The sequence below is a fragment of the Microtus pennsylvanicus genome, chromosome 17, assembly GCF_037038515.1.
Source record: "Microtus pennsylvanicus isolate mMicPen1 chromosome 17, mMicPen1.hap1, whole genome shotgun sequence".
In the NCBI taxonomy this organism is placed as follows: Eukaryota; Metazoa; Chordata; class Mammalia; order Rodentia; family Cricetidae; genus Microtus; species Microtus pennsylvanicus.
The window spans coordinates 1,694,255-1,716,146 of NC_134595.1; the positions used below are offsets into that span (position 1 = coordinate 1,694,255).

General features: G+C 41.6%; 1 protein-coding gene across 2 annotated transcripts; it reads left to right on the top strand.

Moving 5' to 3' along the window:
- The first annotated feature begins 1,897 nt into the window (after positions 1-1,897).
- Ctla4 (cytotoxic T-lymphocyte associated protein 4) lies at positions 1,898-8,715 on the top strand. Of its 2 annotated transcripts, XM_075951330.1 has the most exons (4): positions 1,898-2,148; positions 5,156-5,503; positions 6,018-6,127; positions 7,423-8,715. In XM_075951330.1, exons 1-4 carry the CDS (start codon positions 2,040-2,042, stop codon positions 7,525-7,527), a joined length of 672 nt encoding a protein of 223 aa, XP_075807445.1. In that variant the 5' UTR covers positions 1,898-2,039; the 3' UTR covers positions 7,528-8,715. The 2 variants fall into 2 exon arrangements, with proteins under 2 accessions (XP_075807445.1, XP_075807446.1); XM_075951331.1 differs by lacking the exon at positions 6,018-6,127.
- The last annotated feature ends 13,177 nt before the right edge of the window (positions 8,716-21,892 follow it).

The window sequence follows — 21,892 nt, forward strand, 5'->3', positions numbered from 1 at the left end:
CATGCAGAAAGAAAGGTGTGTGCGAGAGAATGCTAGCAGACAGGCTTTAAAGGAAGCACTCTACAAACCTCTTCTGATAGGGTGCAGAGATGGCAGGAAGCCACAGAAACACTGGAAACACCTACTTCTACCTCCCCAGTGCTGGAGTAAAAGGTGTGCTCCACCTTTAACTGTCAAGCAATCAACTGTGTTATCTTGTCATCCTAATCCAAACCTAAGTGCATATATAGCATGTTATAGATTCTCAATAAACATCCCTTTCATCCTTGAACTATATGAAAACTGCCAAAATATAAGGAGAGTATTCAATTTAGTATTCTAAACAACGTGATATATATAGTGCGTGTACTAATTATCCTAAATATTTAATATGCACTAATGTATAATACTTAAATATTCTAATATTAAAAATTCTAGATAATTTAATGTTATAAAATTATCATAGTATTTATGGATGAATATTTGTACTCTCTATAGCTTTCATGAGCTTGAGAACTCTGGTCATATTTATCCTTAGTGTTGAATTTTTTTTCTGGTGCTGGGAAATGGGTCTAAGGCCTCCTGTATACTATGCTGGTACACTACCACTGAGCTGCGTCTCCACCACTGAGCTGTGTCTCCATCATCACTGAGCTGCGTCTCCACCACTGAGCTGCGTCTCCACCACTGAGCTGCGTCTCCATCATCACTGAGCTGTGTCTCCATCATCACTGAGCTGCGTCTCCATCACTGAGCCGTGTCTCCATCATCACTGAGCTGCGTCTCCATCATCACTGAGCTGTGTCTCCACCACGGAGCTTTGTCTCCATCACTGAGCTGCGTCTCCACCACGGAGCTGCGTCTGCATCATCACTGAGGTGTGTCTCCATCATCACTGAGCTGCGTCTCCATCACTGAGCTGCGTCTCCATCACTGAGCTGCGTCTCCATCACTGAGCTGTGTCTCCATCACTGAGCTGCGTCTCCATCATCACTGAGCTGTGTCTCCATCAACACTGAGCTGTGTCTCCATCACTGAGCTGCGTCTCTACCACGGAGCTGCGTCTCCATCACTGAGCTGCGTCTCCACCACGGAGCTGCGTCTGCATCATCACTGAGCTGTGTCTCCACTGAGCTGCGTCTCCATCCTTGTTTTTAATTTTTACCCTTTAAAAGACAGGGGTACACAGAAAAACCCTGTCGCAAAAAACAGCAACAAAACAAAAATAAAACAAAAGAAAGAAAAAAGAAGTCTTACTATTAAAAAAGACTCATTCTCCTGTGGAGGTTTTGAATGCCTTTTCATTTGGATTGACTTTTCCCGGGCTATCTATAACTTTGTTTTGCTTTTGTGAAGGCTTTAAGAATATCCAAATTCTTTCCCAATTGTCAAAATCAGAGACAGTTTCCCCTGCTTCGTGTGTATATGTGTCGTTCATTTCTGTGGTTTTGGCATTCTCTCTCAATAAAACGTAGTTAGGTAAAATAAACTCTTTTCACATCTCTGGGGCTTATAAAAGGTCAGAACTTCACAGCTAGAACACATTTTTAAATGGATGCCTTCCATAGCCAAATTCTACCATTAGTCCTAGGACTAAGGGCTGGTTATGGGGATGTCAAAAAATACTGGGTGATTAAAGATGACCAGACAGGTGGATAAAACTGGGATTGGGTTTAGGGGTACCTTGTACTACAGGAAACTCTACTCTCCAAGGCTCTACCTATCCAGATCCTCGGTTGACTTGAAGCTTCAGTTTCAAGTTGAGTACATTTTCCATCCATGGATTTGCTTGTTTTGTTCAGTTTTACTTTGAGTAGTTGAGGTCGTCTTTACGACGTAACAGCTTAACCCACGGCTTCCTTTCTCGTAAAACCAAAACAAAAAGGCTCTCTATTCATGTGCCATGTGTGTGTGGTACACACATGTAGCACGTACCTGGGATCAAAGCTGTCTATATAAAGTCCTTGAACCTGTGTGGGTTCAAACACATTTCAAAGCCTCAGGATCCTGAAAGGTTTCACTCTGCTTCCTGAAGACCTGAGCGCGGCTCCCATAAAGCCATGGCTCGTCTTGGAGTCGAGAGGAGCAAGGTCCAACTGCAGCTGGCTTCTAGGACTTGGCCCTTTGTAGTCCTGCTTGCTTTTCTCTTCATCCCAACTTTGTCCAAAGGTGAGTGGAGACTTCTGGAGCATGGAGGTGGAGGAGGTGATTTTCCTACATGGGTTTCATTTCTTTCAGCAGCTAAGGACAGTGATTTAAAGAAGAGCCACAAGTGAAAGGCAAATCTCTACCTTTCAGCTTAGCAGCTCTGTGTTCCAAGAGAGGTGAAGGGGAGTTAGCAGCAGCAAACAAGCAGAGACCACTAATAGCAGACTGGGGGATTCCAGACAGAATTCCAGAATCCATGAAATCTGAGAATTAATGAATCCATGAGAGCTGGTTTGGGAGAGAACAAGTTCAGATACTTCTGTAACATTAGGAGGACATACTGCAAAACTAAAAAATTTAAGGGCTTCTGAAATCCTGACTATATTTGATCTTGGTATCAGAGGGGCCTTAAGATTTTCCTCCTTAAAAAAAAAAAACAAACAAACAAAAACAAAGCAAAACAAAAAAAACCTCACCTGGATTTAAATAAATATGAATTCTTTCTTGGTTCACTTTAAGCTTTTGAGACATTCTTAGTTCTTAAAGTTACTGCACCTAAGGCTCAGGGGATTTTGCAGAAGAAGGGGTGGAAAGACAGTGATAGCCAATAGATATTCCAAAGTGTATGGAGAAAGAGACCTCAATTCTATACAAATAACTACAGGTAACTAAGGAATATGGAGAGCAGGAGGCTTCCCCAGGGAAAAACACACCAACTAGCTATCCAATACCAAATGGGCACCCCTGAACACATAATGCAAATAATATATACAGACTGAGTAGGTTGCGTTTAAGAATGCATACCTTTATGACTATGCATGTAAGAACAAGTAATGAAAAAAGAGGCCATGAATTTGAAATAAAAGAAGGAGGGGTACATGGGAAGGTTTGGTGAAATAATGAAATTATATTAAAATCTCAAAAACTAAAAGAAATAATAAAAACAAATGAAGGAAAAATAAATTAGCCAATTATTTTAAAGATAAAATAGCTTGAAATTAAAAGAAGAAAGGAATGGAAGATGATAGAAAGGGGAAAAGAAGGAGAGGAAGGAAAACAGGGAAGAGGGAAGCAAGGGAGAAAGAAGGAAGGGAGAAGCAAGGAAGGGAGGGAGGAGGGGAAGGAGAGAAGATGGAAGGAATGGAGAAAAAGAAGAAGGAATCAAGGGAGGAAGGGAGGAAGGGAGGGAAGCAAACATCAGTCTGGTTGTCTTAAGATTCATTTTATTTTTTCTTCATAAAATCCCTTATTGTTGCATTAGCTACACATGTATTTTTAAGTGCAGCTTAAGATTTTCAGATGAAATAAAAACTCTTGAGAGGCTGATACCAGGCTGGTTATGTACCTTGAAATGCATATGTGTACCAGATCCTCACCCCTCCTCTTTATAGACCCTTTAAATGAAGGAATTATGTAGTTTGTGTGAAACTGATGCATAAATGATATTTGATGATTTAATTTCTACCAAAGAAGCAATAGTCGTGTACAGTTTCTTGTCTGAATAGGTTGCAAATCTTTAATGTAGGAGAAAGCTTCCTTAAACTCTCCAGTGAGGTTTCCATGGGACAAAGGATGTGCAGAGACTGTCTGTGGTAGCAGAGATACAGACCAGGCAGACACCTGATATCACCAGCCAGGCTGTCGGAATAACCATGGCAACAGCTGCTGCAATATTGCTCTTTTTTTTGAAGACAAATGTTCTGCAGTACAGGTGCTTGCAAGAGAAACTAGTGTATCTAATATAGACTGACTTATGAGCAGGAATGGAAACTAAGTCTTGGAAACTAAGCTTGGAGTAGTATTCAAGATTGTAATACGGAAGACACTGAATGCTAATTATTGCCTTGTTTTTGCAGTTGATGCTGGTGAACTGCCAATGACACTGATCAGTTTAGGTTTTTGGGTGTAATTTGTGATATTGACCAAATAGCAGCCAGGTTAGTTATGAAAAATAATATGATACAAAACCACTTTTAAATTGAGTGCCAAGGGTAGAACCCAAAACCTTGTGTACTCTGCCACTGAGCTATATCTCCACCCTTCTGCCTGTTGTAATTTGATTTTTAAAACAACGTCTTATTGTTTAGCTGAGGTTGGCCTTCATCTCCTGTATGCTGGGATTACAGATATGTACTACCAATACCAAGCTGCAAACCCACTAATTTCAAATGATGAATGACGAATGCATGTTTGTGTAGAGAGATAGTGTTGTCTGAGGCCTTCTTCTTTTGTAATATATAGAGAGGAAAAAGAAAAAAACAAAAACCCAAAGGACCAGGAAAGTGTTAAGTGAAGGAGAGAAGGAAGGAGGAAGAAGTGGTGGGGAGGCAGGGGAAGCCCACAGAAGTTAACAGCAGGGTTGCCTCAACCCTGAGAGGAAATGACCTGGTGCTCTAGGTTCTGTGGCTTCCTCGTCTAACATCATAGGCCATGCTACCACTGTGAGACCAGGGACAGGGAGACCAGGGCACTGAGCTGAGGTCCAACTGTTCTTGTTGACAAAGGTATACTTATATAAGTGGGCAGGCCATTTTGAGGTTCACTTTGAGGGACAAAGCATGGTTCTGTACCCCAACCTCCAGAACTCCTTCTATCCACTATCCTCCCTGCATGGAATAGTTCTATTATCACTGCAGGATGCTGGTCTGGAAGACCCTACACTGTCATGCACTCTACCTCCCTTTCTTACTGCATGTGAGAGAAAATGAGAGGAAGAACGATTTGCCAAAATGACACATTTCATGAGAGCCAGGTCTTCTATTTGCTACATCAGGGCTCTCCTTGCCAGAGCCAACTGTCTTCAAGAAACTATTTATCAATAAGGAAGTCTTGGAGAGTGACTGAAGACATCAAAAGATGGGAGGTGGGTTGTTGGGTGGATGGATGGAGAGGCAAAAGGAAAGGGGGATGATGAATTTGTTGAGAGGCGATCTTATAGGTCATCCAAGATAAACCTTCCCTGTTATAAAGTGTGGCTTAGTATTCCCAACCATGGATGACCGTGAATCCTTTGACTTTTCCATGCCAGCCATACAAGTGAGCCAACCTTCAGTGGTATTGGCCAGCAGCCATGGTGTCGCCAGCTTTCCATGTGAATATACATCATCACACAACACTGATGAGGTCCGGGTGACAGTGCTGCGGCTCACAAATGGCCAGATGACTGAGGTCTGTGCCACGACATTCACAGTGAAGAATACGTTGGGCTTCCTAGATGACCCCTTCTGTAGTGGTACCTTCAACGAAAGCAAAGTGAACCTCACCATCCAAGGACTGAGAGCTGCTGACACTGGACTGTACTTCTGCAAGGTGGAACTCATGTACCCACCACCATACTTTGTGGGCATGGGCAACGGGACCCAGATTTACGTCATTGGTGAGCAAAGTCAATTCACTACAAACATGAATGTTGTATTGCTGCTGTGTTTACAACCAGAATAGTTCTGCTTCTTGGCTTGAGGTTCTTCATAGTGTGGGATATGATTCGTAGCTGGAATGCCCTAGTTAGATGTTTTGCTTACGATGAGCAGTTACATAAACACAATTGACTGTGTTAAAATGTGTTTGGGGAGATGTTTTATGCTGCTGATAGGCTTGATCACTTGTTCTTTTATAACTATGTTGAAGCGTCCTTATCTTTGTAATGACACTGTGGGGAAGTCACACATCAGTCAGACTTACATGTGGGTTACTGTACAAGTTAGAATTGGCTAGCAAAACTTGGATGCTCTGGCTGTTTCCCTCCCTCCCTCCCTCCCTCCCTCCTTCCTTTCTTTTTTCTTTCTTCTCCATCCTTCTCTTCTTCCTTCTTCTTTTCTTCACTCATAAGGAAGTAGGGCCCCAGAAGTGAAAACTGTTTCAAGAGGTTTGTTCTTTGCTTTCTGTTGCAGATCCAGAACCATGCCCAGATTCCGACGTCCTTCTTTGGATCCTTGCTGCGATTAGTTCAGGATTGTTTTTCTACAGTTTCCTGATCACTGCTGTTTCTTTGAGCAAAATGGTGAGTGTAATACTGATGTTGCTCTGGAGTTAATGGGGACACCTTTAGCTGTACCCTACTGACCAAGTGATGGAGGTGTGGAGTTGAAGTAATAAACAAAGAGCAGGAAGAACACACTAGAACCCCATGCACTGGCCTTTGAGGTTTCGGGATGACTAATACTGTACATGAACATGTTTGACAGTGAATGTTGTGTTCTTCTGAGCAGGGTTTCAGTTTGAGTAACTGTTTGAACAACAAGGGGCAACTGTTTTGGTCCTCACCATCTTGGCTATGGTCCTACCCTAAAACACAGAATTATTCTGGGCAGCTGCTGCTAGTTAAAACCACCTGGATAGCCTTTTATCCTTCTCCTGAGTATTTCTTCCCAGAAAACCATCTCTTGGTACCACTCTTGTGCTGTCTTTGTTCAAACCATAGCTGCTCGTATAATACCTATCCTTATCCTAATATCTCCTTACAAAGGTGCCCTGATCACTCCCTAGTTCAGTGAATGAAAATCCTGATTTTATTTACTATATTAGTAATGAAAATAGAGATGTGTGGAATCAAGTCTCCAGTCCGGGTTTCTAGTAGTCCTTCTCAACCACTGCCGTGTGAGGCTGGTTTCCTTATCACAAACAACACTCTTTGTTCTCCCTCTCCACTTCCTCTTCTTGCTACCCCTCCATTTTTCCTTATTCCTCTACCTTTGTCTCTTTCTGGCTCTCCTTCCAGGTCTCTGTTTTACACACACACACACACACACACACACACACACACGCCCCTTTTCATTGAGCCTCTGTTCTGTTTCTGTCTTTCTTTTTTTTCATTTGCTATTAAATTACCACCCAGGCTAGCTAACTAGAATTCAGTTGTTGAAGTTGAGATGATAGAAACTGGGAACTAATACAGACAAAGAAAAAGCATAAAAGTAGTGAAGATGAGAAATAAAGTTTCAAAACAGGATATCAAAGCTACCTACAGTACATTGATTATGACAGACAAGATCTAGTCAGTTATCTTGGGCATTTTGAGTGTTCTTGGTGAAGTTGTCTCAAAGCCCTTTTTTTCCCTACTTTCTATTCTGGATTTGAATTGCAGATTCTGTTTTGGATTTGAATTGCAGAATTATTTCTCTAAGATGAATTGAATAGCTGTATCTAGAAAATCTCCAAGAGTTTATAATTCTGCATGCTGTTGTGGATGTTTGTTTTTGCTGGTGAGGGACCCAATATTTACTGTGCCCTGTTATGGTTGAAAGTGGTTTCTGTATGCTTTGCTAATAATTGCTCTTTCTTTTTGTGTTTTGGCAGCTAAGGAAAAGAAGTCCACTTACAACAGGGGTCTATGTGAAAATGCCCCCAACAGAGCCAGAATGTGAAAAGCAATTTCAGCCTTATTTTATTCCCATCCACTAACAGACCATTTATGAAGAAGAAAGGCCGTACTTCAGCCTCTAAAACCTGAGGCAGTTTCAACTTTCTTTTGCTGTCTAGTTATTTTTACTCACTTGTGTATTTTAAGGAGAGTATGCCTCTCTTTAATATGAAGCTGGATGCAAAGTTCAAATTAAGCATACTACAATTTAAAGCTAAGGGCCAAGAACAGAGAATTGGGATATTTCTGGAAGTATCACTTGGAAGCAACTTAAGGATGTAGCATTATGATGTGGTGTCAAGGAAATGTTAGGGAATGGCACAGTCCAAAGAAAGGAAGGGGGTAGAGGATGGGGTTATATTGTCCACATTTTGTATTTACCTGTGAGATGTTTATGACTTAAATAATTTTTAAATTTTTCATGATGTTATTTTTTGATGAATGTATAGTTATGTGAAGATTTAAAAATTTATCCACAGAACTATGTGATAGCCAGTGATTCCAATGGTTACTTTGTTCCAACATGCATTTTAACTGCTATTGAACATGGATGTTTCATGTGCTGTTATGTATTTGCTGGTGGTTTGAATATAAACACTATATATTAGTGTCTTCCCACAGTGGGTTCTGGGGAAGTTATGTTGGGAAGTTCAGGACACTAATACATTAGGTAGGACACAAGGTCCTTCGTTAACTGGCTTGGAAATTGGACAAGACTAAAGATCAGTGCTCAGATGTACTAAACTGGTGTTGACTTCAGCACTGGGTTTTTACACTCATTGTTTTTTTTTCTCTTTTTTTGATTTATTTTTGTTTCTGTTTTTGTTTTCTTCAATGATTTGCAAGGAAACCAAAGCTGGTGGTGTCTGTGTGAACCTGACAGAACACTGTTTTCAAGGAACTGCCTTACTCAGGAGTCCTGTAGGTCTGATCTTCTAGGAAGCTCCGGTATTGTGGCCCCTACTCCTCACAAACACAAAGTTAATATCACAGAAAGAAGAAATCAGCAGGAGGTAGAATTGGGTCCATGACAGTTTCTGAAAATTAACACTGTTGGTGTTTTTTAACTCAATATTTTCCATGAAAATGCAACAACATGTATAATATTTTTAATTAAATAAAACTTTTGGTGATTGTTTTATGCCTTTATCATCCTTGTGTTTAAGTGTTATGTTTGAGTCTGGATTTGAAAAATGTTTTAATTATGTGTTTGTGTGGGGGTGTGCACATATGTGTGCGGAGACCTCTTGAGACCAGAGGTGTGGGATCCCTCCAGAGTTGGAGTTTCAAGAGGCTGTCAACTACCTGATGTGGGTCCTAGGAGCCAAAGTCTGGGCTGCTGCAGTATGCTGAGCCAGTTCTCCAGCCTCAGGGCTTGGTTTGATGGATTCATTCAACAGCTGAGTGTCTGATGCTGAAAATCCCTGAAACAAACCAGGAAAGTGAAAAGGGGTAAATAATGTTTCATGAGTTAGCCACATACTTGCCCATTACCTGAAACCCATTCTTGGAAAGAATCTATCATTTCCTTTCAAATTCTCCTCCTTGGATATAATATAGACATAGCCGTCTTTACCCAGATTCTTCACTTCCTCTTCCTTACCCACAGTTTTCTCAACTCAGATTCCTGTTGCCATGACAACTTCCAGTGCTCTTAGCCATTCCTCCTGCAGTCTTTTTGATTAGTCTTAATTGTAAATGGCCCATTCTCCTGTGTCGTACAAATGGATTATTTTGCAAATGTAAAGGAAATAAACCTTCTGTTCTGTGTTGCTTGCTTTATTTATTTATTTATTTATTTATTTATTTATTTATCTATCTAGACAGGATTTCTCTGTAGCTTTGGAGCCTGAACTGGAATTCGCTCTGTAGACCAAGCTGGCCTCGAATTCACGGAGATCCACCTGCCTATGCCTCCTAAGTGCTGGGATTAAAAGCGTGTTCTATCATGGCCTGACATGTTGTAATTGGCACTTGAGACTTGGACCCACAGAAGACTCTCTGGTTCTTGGTTAACCAAAGTGTATCACTAGCCTGGTTGGTTTCAATTCAAGTTTGTCATTCTTGACCTCTACATCCTGTTATTGTCATGTGCATTGATCTCTGTGTGGTCTTGGACCACCTGTCACCGGAACATTGCATCCCTCACCAAAAACCCTGACTCAGGTGCACAACCTTCGTCTGTCTGACTCAGGATCTTCGGATCGCAAGTTTGGAAATTTCCCAGAAGCTCAGCGGTGTTTCCTGTTCTTACCAGCACTGGGCTGGTATCCCTGACCCTCCCATCTCCTCTCCCTCTCCCTCCTTTGCTCACTGTTGCCCTTTCACACAAAGTCCTAACACATGAGACAGCGCCACTGCCAGCATTTCAAAAGGGTTTGCCAGGTAAAACCGACAGGTGTTTCCATGCAGGTTCTGGTTATTGCTTAGGTGCTGCTCTAACCACAGGAGGACCTGCTCCCTGCTCTGCTTCTGTTCAGTTGGCATCCATCACAAAATATGCAAATGTCTTTCTGTTCCAAATATCTCTAGACAAATTTCTCTTCTCTACAGTTAATAATACTGCTGGGCAGTATTATTAACTTTAATTCCAGCACTTGGAAGACAGAGGCAGGTGGATCTCTGTGAGTTCAAGGCCAGTGTGATCTACAGAGTGAGTTCCAGGACAGCCAGGGTTGTTACACAGAGAAACACTGTCTGGAAAAGAAACAAAAAACAAAACAAAACAACAGTCTCAAAGACCAAATAGCCACGAACAAATGGAAGCTTTTCTCAAACCTATTTTATGTATGAGGATAAACCCTTCACCTACAGTAATCAGAGAGGGACCTTGTCCCCAAACCAGAGGACCAACACTGTCATTGCATTTCTAGCTACAGAGCTCTGGGAACAGGCACTAAAGAAGCCTACATAGTTCCGCCTCTAAGTGAAACTTAGTCTGTCACACACAGGAAGGCCAGACACTCAGACATCACTACTGCCACTAAAAGTATAAACTGTCCTAATGACAGCATCCTCAAAATGGTAGGGGAGCAGGGCAGAACTCCAGGGATGGAAAGCTGGTTTCATCTTCTTTCTGGAGCACACTCCTTTGCTCATTTCTTCCATTATAACAACCTCATTTCAGCTATTTCTAGTTTCCTATTTTCATCTCTAAAGATATTTTTAAATCTGTGTGTATGTGTGTACACGGTATGTGAGTGTCAGATGGGTGCATGCAGAGTGTAACAGTGTCTGTGTGGAGGTCAGAGGACAGCCTCAGGTATTGTCTCTTGCTTTCTATCTTATTTGAGACACGATCTTTGTTGGTGACACTGTGGGCCAAGCTCACTGACTCCTCTCATAGGAGCATCAAGAATCTAGATGTGAGCTACCACATTTGGCTTCCCGTTGTTTTCAGCGGTCCAAACTCAGGCCCCTGTACTTACACGGCAAGGCTCTATGCACTGAGTCATCTTCCTAGTTCTCTTGGAATATCTTAATTCCCCCCTCCCCTTTCCACATCTGGTGAAGATCAACCTCAGATTTTGCCCCCATCATCAGATAACTGACACTTTATGCCCACACAAACTCCCCTTTTCTGTTTTACAGATATCTTTGATTTCATCTCTAATCGTTTCAAGTGTGTCTGAATTTTATGCCTTTGTTTGATTTGGAAACTCTCTGTGATAGGCATCATCATCACAGCTCTTGGCTTACTAGAGATGCTCAAACAAGTGGTGCTGGGTAGCTGGGGACTATGGGGAGGACAGCTAACTGTCTTCTACTAAAAAGCTGTCTGTGTTTTCTTAGGTAGCCCCAGTCAAATCTCTTCCGCTGTGATAAACAAAACCCTGTGTAGGTGAATTCATTTTGTCTTTAACTTTTAAGATTCTGGAGTGTGAGATCTGGCTGGTTGCCCTGCCCACTATACTCTACATTGGGCCACACTTCCAATCATTTTATGGGGAGAACACTCTCAGTTTTATTAGCTTTCTCCAACCATGGGTGACTGCAAAAGTCAACTAAATTTTCATACTTAAGCAGAGCCTTCTTCCATATCCGTGTTAGAGACATAGTTAATTTAAGCTTTACTGAGATTGGACTTGCAAAATGTTGAAGTCATTATGCTGTTAACTTACAAATCCAAGGTATCATGTTGGAAGAATAAACACAAATACAAGAGAAAATGAATGTTGGAGAGTTTTTGCCATGGCCATGCTTCTCTTTTGTACTTAGTGGCCATGACTCTTTAGAAACCATGCTTTGCTGTACATACACTTTTTCCCCCAGAGCTCAAATCAGCTTCCCTGTATCGAGCCCAGAGGTATGACAGTTTACTGATGAAAGTGGGAAAAGTTCCCTTTTTCTTTTGTGTTTTCTTGGGTATAGACTATGATAGACATTAGTTGTCACATTCTGTCATGAAACTACACAAACACAAAAATTTAAACCATCATTACAGTAGCAACAACAATACCCCGTTGTGATCCATATTTCATTTTGAGGATGCTGTCATTAGGACACTTTATACTTTTAGTGGCAGTAGTAATAAAAGGAATGTTGGAGAGCCCCCACTTGAAGTTTTTGGGCAAGCACAAACTGAAATCCGTGGTTACTGCTGTAATTCTAACACGATTCTTGCTCCCACTCCTGGGCACACACACAGAAACTGTGTCACTGGTCAGGTAACCAGTCCCGAAGCAGAGGCAACAGATTATCTTTCAATCATTTTCTTAGAAGTCAACTCATTCTGGTGTACACTGCACCAAGTCTTACACTAGCCCTTCCTGGAAACCTGCCGTCTCTGGGGTTCATCTGTCACAGATATGCTTACATTCACTGTGTGGTTGTCATCTGCAGCACTTGGGGAAAATGCAGATGGGGTGCTTCAGACCCCGAGCTTCACATGTACCAGAGACCAAGCCCAGGGCATTCAAACACTCCCCTGAGTCTCTGAGTCACACTACCTGAAACTCTCACTCAGCATCCTCCCATCATAAGCAACTAGAGTTAGAGGCAGTGTTGTAAGTCACCTTCACCCTGTAGAGGAAAATAAGCAGAGAAACCAGGCAAGTTCTCCACAGTCACAGTGTGAGGCAGCTTTGAACCAGGCTGGGAAGTTGACTCTCTAGGTTTACACATCAAGGATGTGCGCTGAATTCTGCTCTGAGCCTTTCTTCCTAAGGGCTGCCCTTGTCAGTTGCTTCTGGAGAGCCAACAGTGGCACAAAGGCTGCTCTGGGCAATCTGCTTCCCCAGTCTCCCAAGTGCTAGGCAGAATCCTCTGGATAAATGAAATGTTGGTCGTCACTGACTGCACTGGCTGGTTCTGTGTGTCAGTTTCACAGAGGAAGAAGCCTCAGTTGAGGAAATGCCTCCATTTAAGGCAATTTCTCATTTAGTGATCAGTTGTGGGGAGGCATCTGTGGTAAGTGATGCCATCCTTGGGTATTGGTCCTGGGTTCTAGAAGAAGGTTGGCTAAGCAAACCGTGGGGAACAAGCCAGTAAACATCTCCTCTCCATGGACTCTGCATCAGCTCCTGCCTCCAGGATCCTGCCCTGTGTGACATACTGTCCCGAATTCCTTCAGTGGTAAGCAGCAAAGCTGAAGTATAAGCCAAATAAGCCCTTTCCTCCCCAACTTGCTTTTTGGTCATGGTGTCTCACCACATTAAGCTAAAAAGCCTTAATTAAGTCACCATCATTGGTTTGTTTCCATCTTTCCCATCTCTCCCTTAGTCTTTCCCACTTCTAGCAAAAGAGATCAGCCCATCCTTAGCAAGTTTACAAAGGACTGCTTCTGGGAAAACATAAAACATACCATTGGGATACACCCTGTCAGCAAAGCCTGTGGAAGTCTGAGAGAGCCTCTATATCCTGCTGGCAGTCACAGAGTGCTTTAGCGCGCGCGCGCGCACACACACACACACACACACACACACACACACTCAAGTTACCATGGCAACCAACAGTGTTTCAAAAACATAATATGATTTTGAATTCACACAAAGTGAAATCATGTATCTGAACAAAAAAGAGGAAGTTCTCTCTGAGAAGAACTGTATGAAATGTATTTTAGAATTTAAAGTTCTAGAGAGCCTCTCAAATTGTTGCTTATGGACACCCCCTTTCCTTTTCCTTTTTCTTCTTGTTTCACCTTGAAACTGTTTGAATCCACACCACCTTCAAAATTCGTTTATTTTCTTCACTGTGTTAAAATGCTGATAACTGAAACTTAGTCTATGTCCTGGGAGCATTCTTTTTGCCCCTGGCATTTTGAAGTCATTTTAACCACTGGTAGACATTAATGATGGGAAGCTTTTGTGAATTAAGAGACGGCTCACCGGATAAAGGCGCTTGCCACTAAATCTGATGACCCGAGTTCAATCTCTGTGACCTACAATGTGGGAGGAGCCAGTTCCCACAAGCCATCCTCTGTCCCAAATACACACGCAGACTGTAGTGCGTGCACATAAGTCTGTTTACTAGGGGACTCTAGAGCTGTCAAACAGACAATATTAACACCGCTGAGAGGATAGAAGCTGCAGTGCTACATAAAGAGTCCCACACTAGCTTGACTAATTCCCACAGTATCCCATAAATGAGTTGCTGCCCTCAGTTTGTTTTCAGATGAGGAAACAGGTTGACAGAGGTTTTAGGTTTTGCCTACAGTGAAACAGACATTCAGTGCCTATGGCAGGAAGACTATTGGTGTTCAACTCTGGAGGCAGCATGACCACATCGGAGTTCTGGTGGTCCCTGCAAACAGGGAGAAGAACGTGGGAAAGATTGCTGTGCTGGAGAAGCTGTGCATGTGTGGAGGGGGTTACAAGCTGTTATTGGAGCAACTCCTAGAGTACAAACACTTTAAAGGTTTTCTGAAGGAGTTTGTGGTAAGGCTATCCCCTGACTGTGACTAGTGGCAAATTGATGGCATCCAAAGATGAGTGTCTGGCTGCAGCCCTCAGCCTTGGCACCAGCATTCCCAATTCCCTGGCGGATGAAGAGAAGAGCTTCTCACACTGGGACTCACAGGTGAGGAAGTAGTTATTAGTTCAAAGTGTGAGATCTCATTCTTATATGACCTGTAGCATGTTTCCTGAAAATGAGATAATAATCTACCCCAAACAGGCTTGAGATAATAGGAATAGAGCCCATGGAAGTCAGTGGCTGTTACCCCACATGCACGGCTGTGAACCTTGGAATAGGGCTATAAAAGAACAATAATCAGTCAGGAGTAGAAAATGAGAGTGTGGTGCATGAAGAGGAGGAGTGGAAAGCTGGGAAATCCTGGAAAACAGTCACAAAGCTTCCAGAGACAAAAAAGTAAAAGACTAAAGTTTGACCCCAAATAGTAAACAAGGTACCCTATTAATCTGTGAATAAAATTACATAGTAGAGCTCAACACTGTAGGCCTTCAGGGGGACAGAGAGATGCCAATATCATAGTCCAGGTCTGTGGGTCTGGGGTTTGTTGGATGAGGCTGTCCCTGCTTTCGTGGCTGATCAGTCCTGAAATAATTACACAGAAACTATATTATTTGCAGTACTGTTTGGCCAATAGCTTAAGCATATTTTTAGCTTGCTCTTATATGCTAAACTAGCCCATTTCCATTAATCTGTGCATCACCACGAGGTCGTGGACTACCAGCAAAGTTTTGGTGGGCTCCAGTGGAGGCTTCTGTTCCCAGCAGCAGCTACATGGCTTCTCATTGACTCTGCCTTGTTCCTCCCAGCATTCAGTTTAGTTTTTCTGCCTAGTCTACTCTGCCCTATCACAGGCCAAAAAAGCAACTTCTTTATTAATTAACCAATAAAAGCAACACATATACAGAAGGACCTCCCACATCAGGGGTTGTTCCAGATGCAGTCATAATTCCTGTCAGGATTTGTGGAAGTAACTAAGGACAAATTAGGAAACCTTTCTTGTGTGGAATGGACATGGATGACAATGGTTTCACCCTGGAGTGAAGGAGGCATCGATTCCACTCTGGATTTGAGAAGATGGAGACTGGGGTGTATGTGATATGTGTGGGCACTGAACAGGCGTGAGAGCTGACCATGGGGAGAAGAGTGAGGGATACATCACAAAGGAGTTATAGAGTGAGAACCCACGAAAGTCTAATAACCAACTTATTAAGTGGTGCAATAAAAAGGCAAACTCACAGATACAGAACAAATCAGATGCTGCCACTGATCCAGCTGCCTTCATCCAGCTGTTCTGCCCATGGGAGAAGAGTACCAATTGCAAGCCTTCACTCCGCCATCTGCTCCACTCTGACCATCCAAGGGAGCATGAGAGCAAGAGAGAGCTCGTGACCCTTTCCCTCAGCTTTTAAGCTGTGGCTTAGGCAGACAAGACCACACCCTAGGGCTTCCTTCCCCCAAAAGTAATCTGTTAAGTGGAGTGAAATCCAACTACACCTCCCCTTTTTATCAATAAGAATATTCTGATCCTAACATAAAAGTGTATACAATAAGAACAACTATCAAGTATTGTGCAGAAGAAAGGAAAGGTAATAACATAAACAAAAATGAAGCTACAACCAGCAGAGCTGCTGAATACTTTTGCCTGGACCACGCTGAGTGGCAGGTACCACATATGTGCCAACTTGAGAAGACGTGGTTTAAACACGGCATGATGGTTGTGTTGAAGGGATGACATATGACAGCACGGATTTCCTGGAGTCCTCAACCTGAGTGCCACACAGAACATGTGATGGAAGGGAAGTTTGGCATGGTATTTCTATACATGTCAGACTTGAATTCAGAGTCATGCAGAAAGTCCTAGATTCTGTCATGTTAGAGACTAGCTTGGGGCAGGCCTTCTGGATCCTCACTAACTGATGGGTAAGAGAAGGGATGGGGTGGAATCTGGACAGGGGAGAGTGATTTGGAAGTGTATTTGGTTGAAATTCTTATTTTTAATGAGAAACAATGCTCACCTGGAATGCATCTGAGACTTGAGGTTTAGCCTTCATTCGACCTACAACTCTGTTGGTACAGCATGAACTCGGTGGGTAGCTGTCATAGCAGGAATTGGTGAAAAATACCCCCAAATCAGAGATGATTGATTCTTGATGACACATAGAGACTCGTAAGCAGGATCTGAGCTGAGCTCCATAAACCGGGGAACTATAGTCTTCTGGGAATTTAGCATAGAAGTACTTGATTGAGACTGGATTTAGCACGGATCACTGGGCCATTAATCTTAGCCATGCCCCCAAAATGTCTCCATACACAACTGTGGGGAACCATGGATAACAATCTCAGTTGGCACTCAAAACAACAATGATACCTGCTGGGATTTTCATGCTTCCTGTCTTACTAAAGACCCTGCACAAATATCTGTTACTCCCTTTGTAATTGCTACCGAGTCTTATTAACTTTTGGGTGCTCTCTTGCAGCTAGCACTTCTTCCAGCTCTGTCTTTGTATCTAGGTTATTCTCACTGTGGGCAACAAGAGAGTCTCCATTCCCGCTTATGAAAATCTATAAGTCAGTCAGAGAGTGTTTCTATTTTTGCCAAATAATTTGCCCAACATTTCAAAGTTATATTTGGATTCAAGTCAGTCTGGGCTCTTTTTTTTTTTTAAATTCTGTGCTTGGTAGTGTACACCGACATAAGCTTAGATATCAGGAGACCAAGGCTGCTGCTGAATGAACCTTGAACACGTGAAGATATAGCATGTCTGCACTACTCTCAGAAAGGTCCATCGTCTGCAGTTCATTACATACACTCAACTCAGACTAGTCATGATCACTCTGATGTTTGATAACTTTTCCCAACATTACCTTTGTTCAATAGCAACTGAATTACTTCTGCCTAACTTGGCTGCTCAGCTTGCGAACTGTTTTAAATTATATGTTTGCTTTGCACAGTGAAACTGAGAGAATTATTTTATAATCATGCTCTCTGGAAACAAAATAGTCATTGGAAAAAATTAATAAAAACATATGTGGTAGTAACAGAATTTTAAGTCATGAATTGGAAAATATGTGGCAAACTTTTATCTACTAATCTATATAGTATTTCACTTGTGGAAATTTTTTGATATTAAATTAGACCAAGACTAGTTTTTCTGTTTGAAGAAATAACAGGAACCCAACTTTAAACCATACAACCAAATGTACTGTCTAGTTTCTTCTATATAATATATAAGGTATATCATCTATCTATCTATCTATCTATCTATCTATCTATCTATCTATCTATCCATCTATCAATCTATGATGTAAACATCATTACTTGCCTTGGATTTGCAATAAAAAAATCTGTTAGTCCTGTTATTAAGTGCTGCACATTTGTAAGCTATATCAACCCTGGATTCTAAATTATATCAAGAGTAAATATAATAAGCATAAAGGTACTTTCCATGTACATACTCTATCATTTGGATGTTTTCCAGTCATGGATTTCCAAGTCTGTGCTTAGTTCCTTGAGAATTACTGGTCACTGATCTTCCCATAGAATCTAGAAAGTAGCCAGAGAACCGCTTTATTTGTCAAGGAGTTTATAATGTGCCCAGAGATGAAGGAAGGGGGCTGACTAAGATGATTCTGCCATATATGGTTAGGTGAAGTAGCTGGGATCATACCTGTGAAGCTTCAAAGAGAGTTAGTTGTGAAAGGCAGGGGGACTAGTTATCCTTGTTTGGAGAGCCAGGGTCCCAAGTTTTCACTCTTGGCTCTCTTTTAGCAGCTTGGCAGAAGGGTGAGCCATTCTTGGATTAGGTACTGTTTAGTAGGCATGGCTGGTCTCTTGCCCAGTTGCTCCAGCAACAGTGAACTCTCCACCCTTGGACACAGTCTTAAGTTGTCCTATAATAACATAATTTGTTTTTGCTTCACTACCACACTTTATGTGCATTTATATTATTTCCCCAATACATAGTGAGCTCCTTCCACTCTGCAGAGGCCGTGAGGAGTTTGGTTCGAGCTGGTCTCTACAGTGAGTGTGGGATTGTCTTGCTCGGTGTTCCATGCCCCAGTTTTCTCATATATAAAATGAGTCTGTGTATTAAAATTAGGCTACTTAAAAAGCTTAGGATGAGTGGGCATGGGTTAGCTACTCTAAGTTAAGTGTTATAGTCCACTTTATTTCTTTATGACCATCTCATGGTACATTAGCTATGGTAGGAGACCGAGACAGTTCTCCTACTCTTCGGCTTGTCTTCCTTTTTTTAACCTTCACCTCATTTCTTTCAATAGAGAGTTGTTAGGCAAACAAGTTCCATGCTGGTTAAAATGGAGATGCCTGTTAAACTTGGGCAACTGAGTTGCCTGAGATTTCTGATTGTCCTCCTTTTGCTCTTCCAATCTCCCCAGGCTCTGTTCTGTTCCTGGAAAACTGATTGAAATGAACGGTGTCACCTGTCTTTCTTCTGTCAGCTGACCCTGGAATCCCCAGCAGGAGATGGAAGAGTGAGAAGACAGAGTGATGGGGCCCTTTCTCTGTTTTTATCTGCTTTGATTCAGCATCTGGGGAAGCACTATGCCCTTTCTTGGCCATGAATATGGTCTAGGTGATTTTCCCCTTTGCTGTCATTGGCTCTAATTTTTCCTTCTCCAGCTTCAATAAAAGTAAGGAATTCTGCTACTGCTTGTTGCTGAGGGTCTCAGAATCCACTGATTCCCTTTGTTAGAAATGATTTTATTCAAGTGTCTTTGGGTGAGTCACAAGAGATTGCATTTGTATATCACATTAATTTGGGTATATCCTTTTATGCCTCTGAACTCTCTCTAGTTTTAAGGTGTTTGTCAGCTGGCTATTATTAGCATTTGGAGAGACCTTGTGAATCTATGGAGGTTTTCAGTTATAAACACGGCAAATTTACACTAAGAACAAGGGCAGAGAAGTGCGCTTTGAAAGGGAAAACAAATCACAGAGATTGTGGGTGATAATTGTTGAACAATATGTAAGTGCACCGATCTAAGACCCAGGGATGAATATGATGCTTAACATTGCTCCCTTTGAGCAGGTCTGCAGGGGCAGGGGACATAAGCAGGGTGTGATCTGTAGGCAGAGGAAGGCAATTCCCTGGCAAGTCTTGTCATCATTCACACCAGATTTGCACACTGGACTTTTGTTTGTCCCAGTAACTTAAAAGGTGTGAGCTCAAGAGACAGAAATCTGAAGTTTGAATTGAGTTCGAAGATGGTGTGCCAAAAAGTCCATTTCTTACATTCTCCTCTCCTTCTCTTTAAGAGATGAGGTGAGATTAAGGAGCATTCATCATGCATATGAACAGAGATTCTAAGTTCCCATGTCTTGGAAATAACTTTGTTAAATGTCTAAGTTAATTTCTTTAAGTAATTTATTCACTCACAGTATTGGAGTCTAAAATGTCCAACATGGTAAGGGTCTCATGCTGTTTTATAATACAGTATACGGCATTACATGGAAAGGGAACATGCTGCAACAGGCATTATACTTGGAATGATTTCAATTTGCCCCTGTGGTGTTGACCCTATCATGAAAGATGGCCATTGACTCCTTCAGGAGAGTGATGTCTTCAGTGATCTGCTCACTTTCTTCTTAGAACTTCCATTGCCTTTCAGTACTCTTAAGCCGAGGACCCAACACCAACACATTAAGCTTGGAACAAATCACACTTTGGTTAATCATCCATGTAATCCTAGACACGAATTATAACCGGCAGGAATTTACATGCTGCTAATGGGTCTGTAACTGGTACTGCTGAAGTGTCTTGAAAACATTTTCTTTTCAATATGCTCATTTTAATTTTAACTTTTCTTTAACAATTTTATTTATTAATATGCCAATTTGGGCAGTTTTCACATGCCACTCTGTCAGCATTTATCCACTTCTTTCTCCTGATTGAACCCTTCTTCTTAATAAGCTCCTTCCTACTCTTTCTTCTATTTCTCCTTCTTCTTATCCTTCTCTCTTCTCTCTCATCTTCCACTTTTTAACTTACTGTGCCTATGTTTGGTTGCTTATATGAGTATGAGCTCTGGATTATTTATGGTAATATGAATAACTTATCATTGGCATTGAAGAAATGATGCCCATTAGTACCATCAATTCCCCATAATCTTCCCATAGGCCTTGTAAAGTTCCTCTCTTCTGCCCCATGAGTAGTGGAATGGAGAAGTACATCTTGTACAGATGGTGAGCAGATAACCGTAGCACAATGAGGTCATGAATCTATTAGCTGTCATGTTCAGGAAACACTATTTCATAGCACTCATTCCCAACCTCTGTCATTTACAATCTTTTTCTTTGGGGTGGTGGTGACCTGAATGTCCTATCTGGAGCAGGGCACTCCACAGTCATCTGTTGCCTTTCTCTGACCCCAGTGAGTCTCCACTCATTTTTTCATTCTTTTTGGTCCACTAAGATAGCTTGGCCACTGAATAGCAACAGAGTGACTAGCACAGAGTAGGTTTTTAGTGGAGGGAGGAAAAGCCTGCCTGATTGAATATGAAATGTGGCTATGATGAGCATTGAATGGATTTGAGTTAAGCATGAAAAGCAATTCTGAAAAGAGGGAAGGGCATTTATATCAGAGGTCAGATCTGCTTCTGCCTCCTAACATATCCATTTGGTTAACAGTTTGGAAAGGAAGCCTGTGCCATTCAGTAGGACAATCTATGTCTGTATCTAAGCACATGTTTCCCAGAGTTGAGTCCAGAGAAGAATAGTCAGTAATTTTAACTAGAGGATGACCATATGAATATGTTAAGCCACTTTCAGTTGCTACCAGGTAATAATGCTTGGGTGCATGAATTTATTTCTGGAGCGGAGCATGCCTTCTGAAATGCCCATTTTGGTGTCATAGTGGATTCCCAGAAGAAATTTAGACAGGGAACAACAAGATCCTGGAATCTAGAGTCCGAGTCTTAGTCATCATTAGCTAGCTGAACTTTGTACAAGACAGTTGATATCTTTGGGATAGAGTGTTCTTACGACCTTTTATTTGAAGGACACGTTTGTGCTTTCAAAATATTTCCATGAACATTGCTGAAATGCAACAGTCAAATTCCTTTAAATACCAAAACTGCCCAAAGAAGTGCATAGAACTAGACTGACATGACTTATATAGACGAGAAAGTCAAGGTTTAAAATGCTAATTAACTTAGAAAACAGAGTTATATTTGACCCTTTAACTTACATGATATTTTTTCTAACAACCTGTTTTCAGCTTCATTTTGCTGTAATATTATCTTTGTGATATTTTTCATAAGGAACACAAATGTTAATATCATAATTTTTTGCAAGTTTTGAAATGAGAGTTTTATTTAACCCAGTCTGTATTTAGAATTCTTTCTTGTAGAAAAGTAACCTTTGTCGTTAAATAAAAGGCAAGTTATTTGATGCAGTAGATACTCTTTTCTCCTTGTTCCCCCCAAACCTCAGATATTTGGTCTCTGGAAAGAACTGAGTATATAAACTCCACA

What these genes read in the sequence shown, in the direction of transcription:
- Ctla4 (XM_075951330.1), top strand. Translation starts at nt 2,040, where the DNA reads ATGGCTCGTCTTGGAGTCGAGAGGAGCAAGGTCCAACTGCAGCTGGCT. An exon ending in CATCCCAACTTTGTCCAAAG is followed by an intron (nt 2,149 to 5,155) that starts GTGAGTGGAGAC and finishes TTTCCATGCCAG; the next exon opens with CCATACAAGTGAGCCAACCT. An exon ending in CTGTTTCTTTGAGCAAAATG is followed by an intron (nt 6,128 to 7,422) that starts GTGAGTGTAATA and finishes GTGTTTTGGCAG; the next exon opens with CTAAGGAAAAGAAGTCCACT.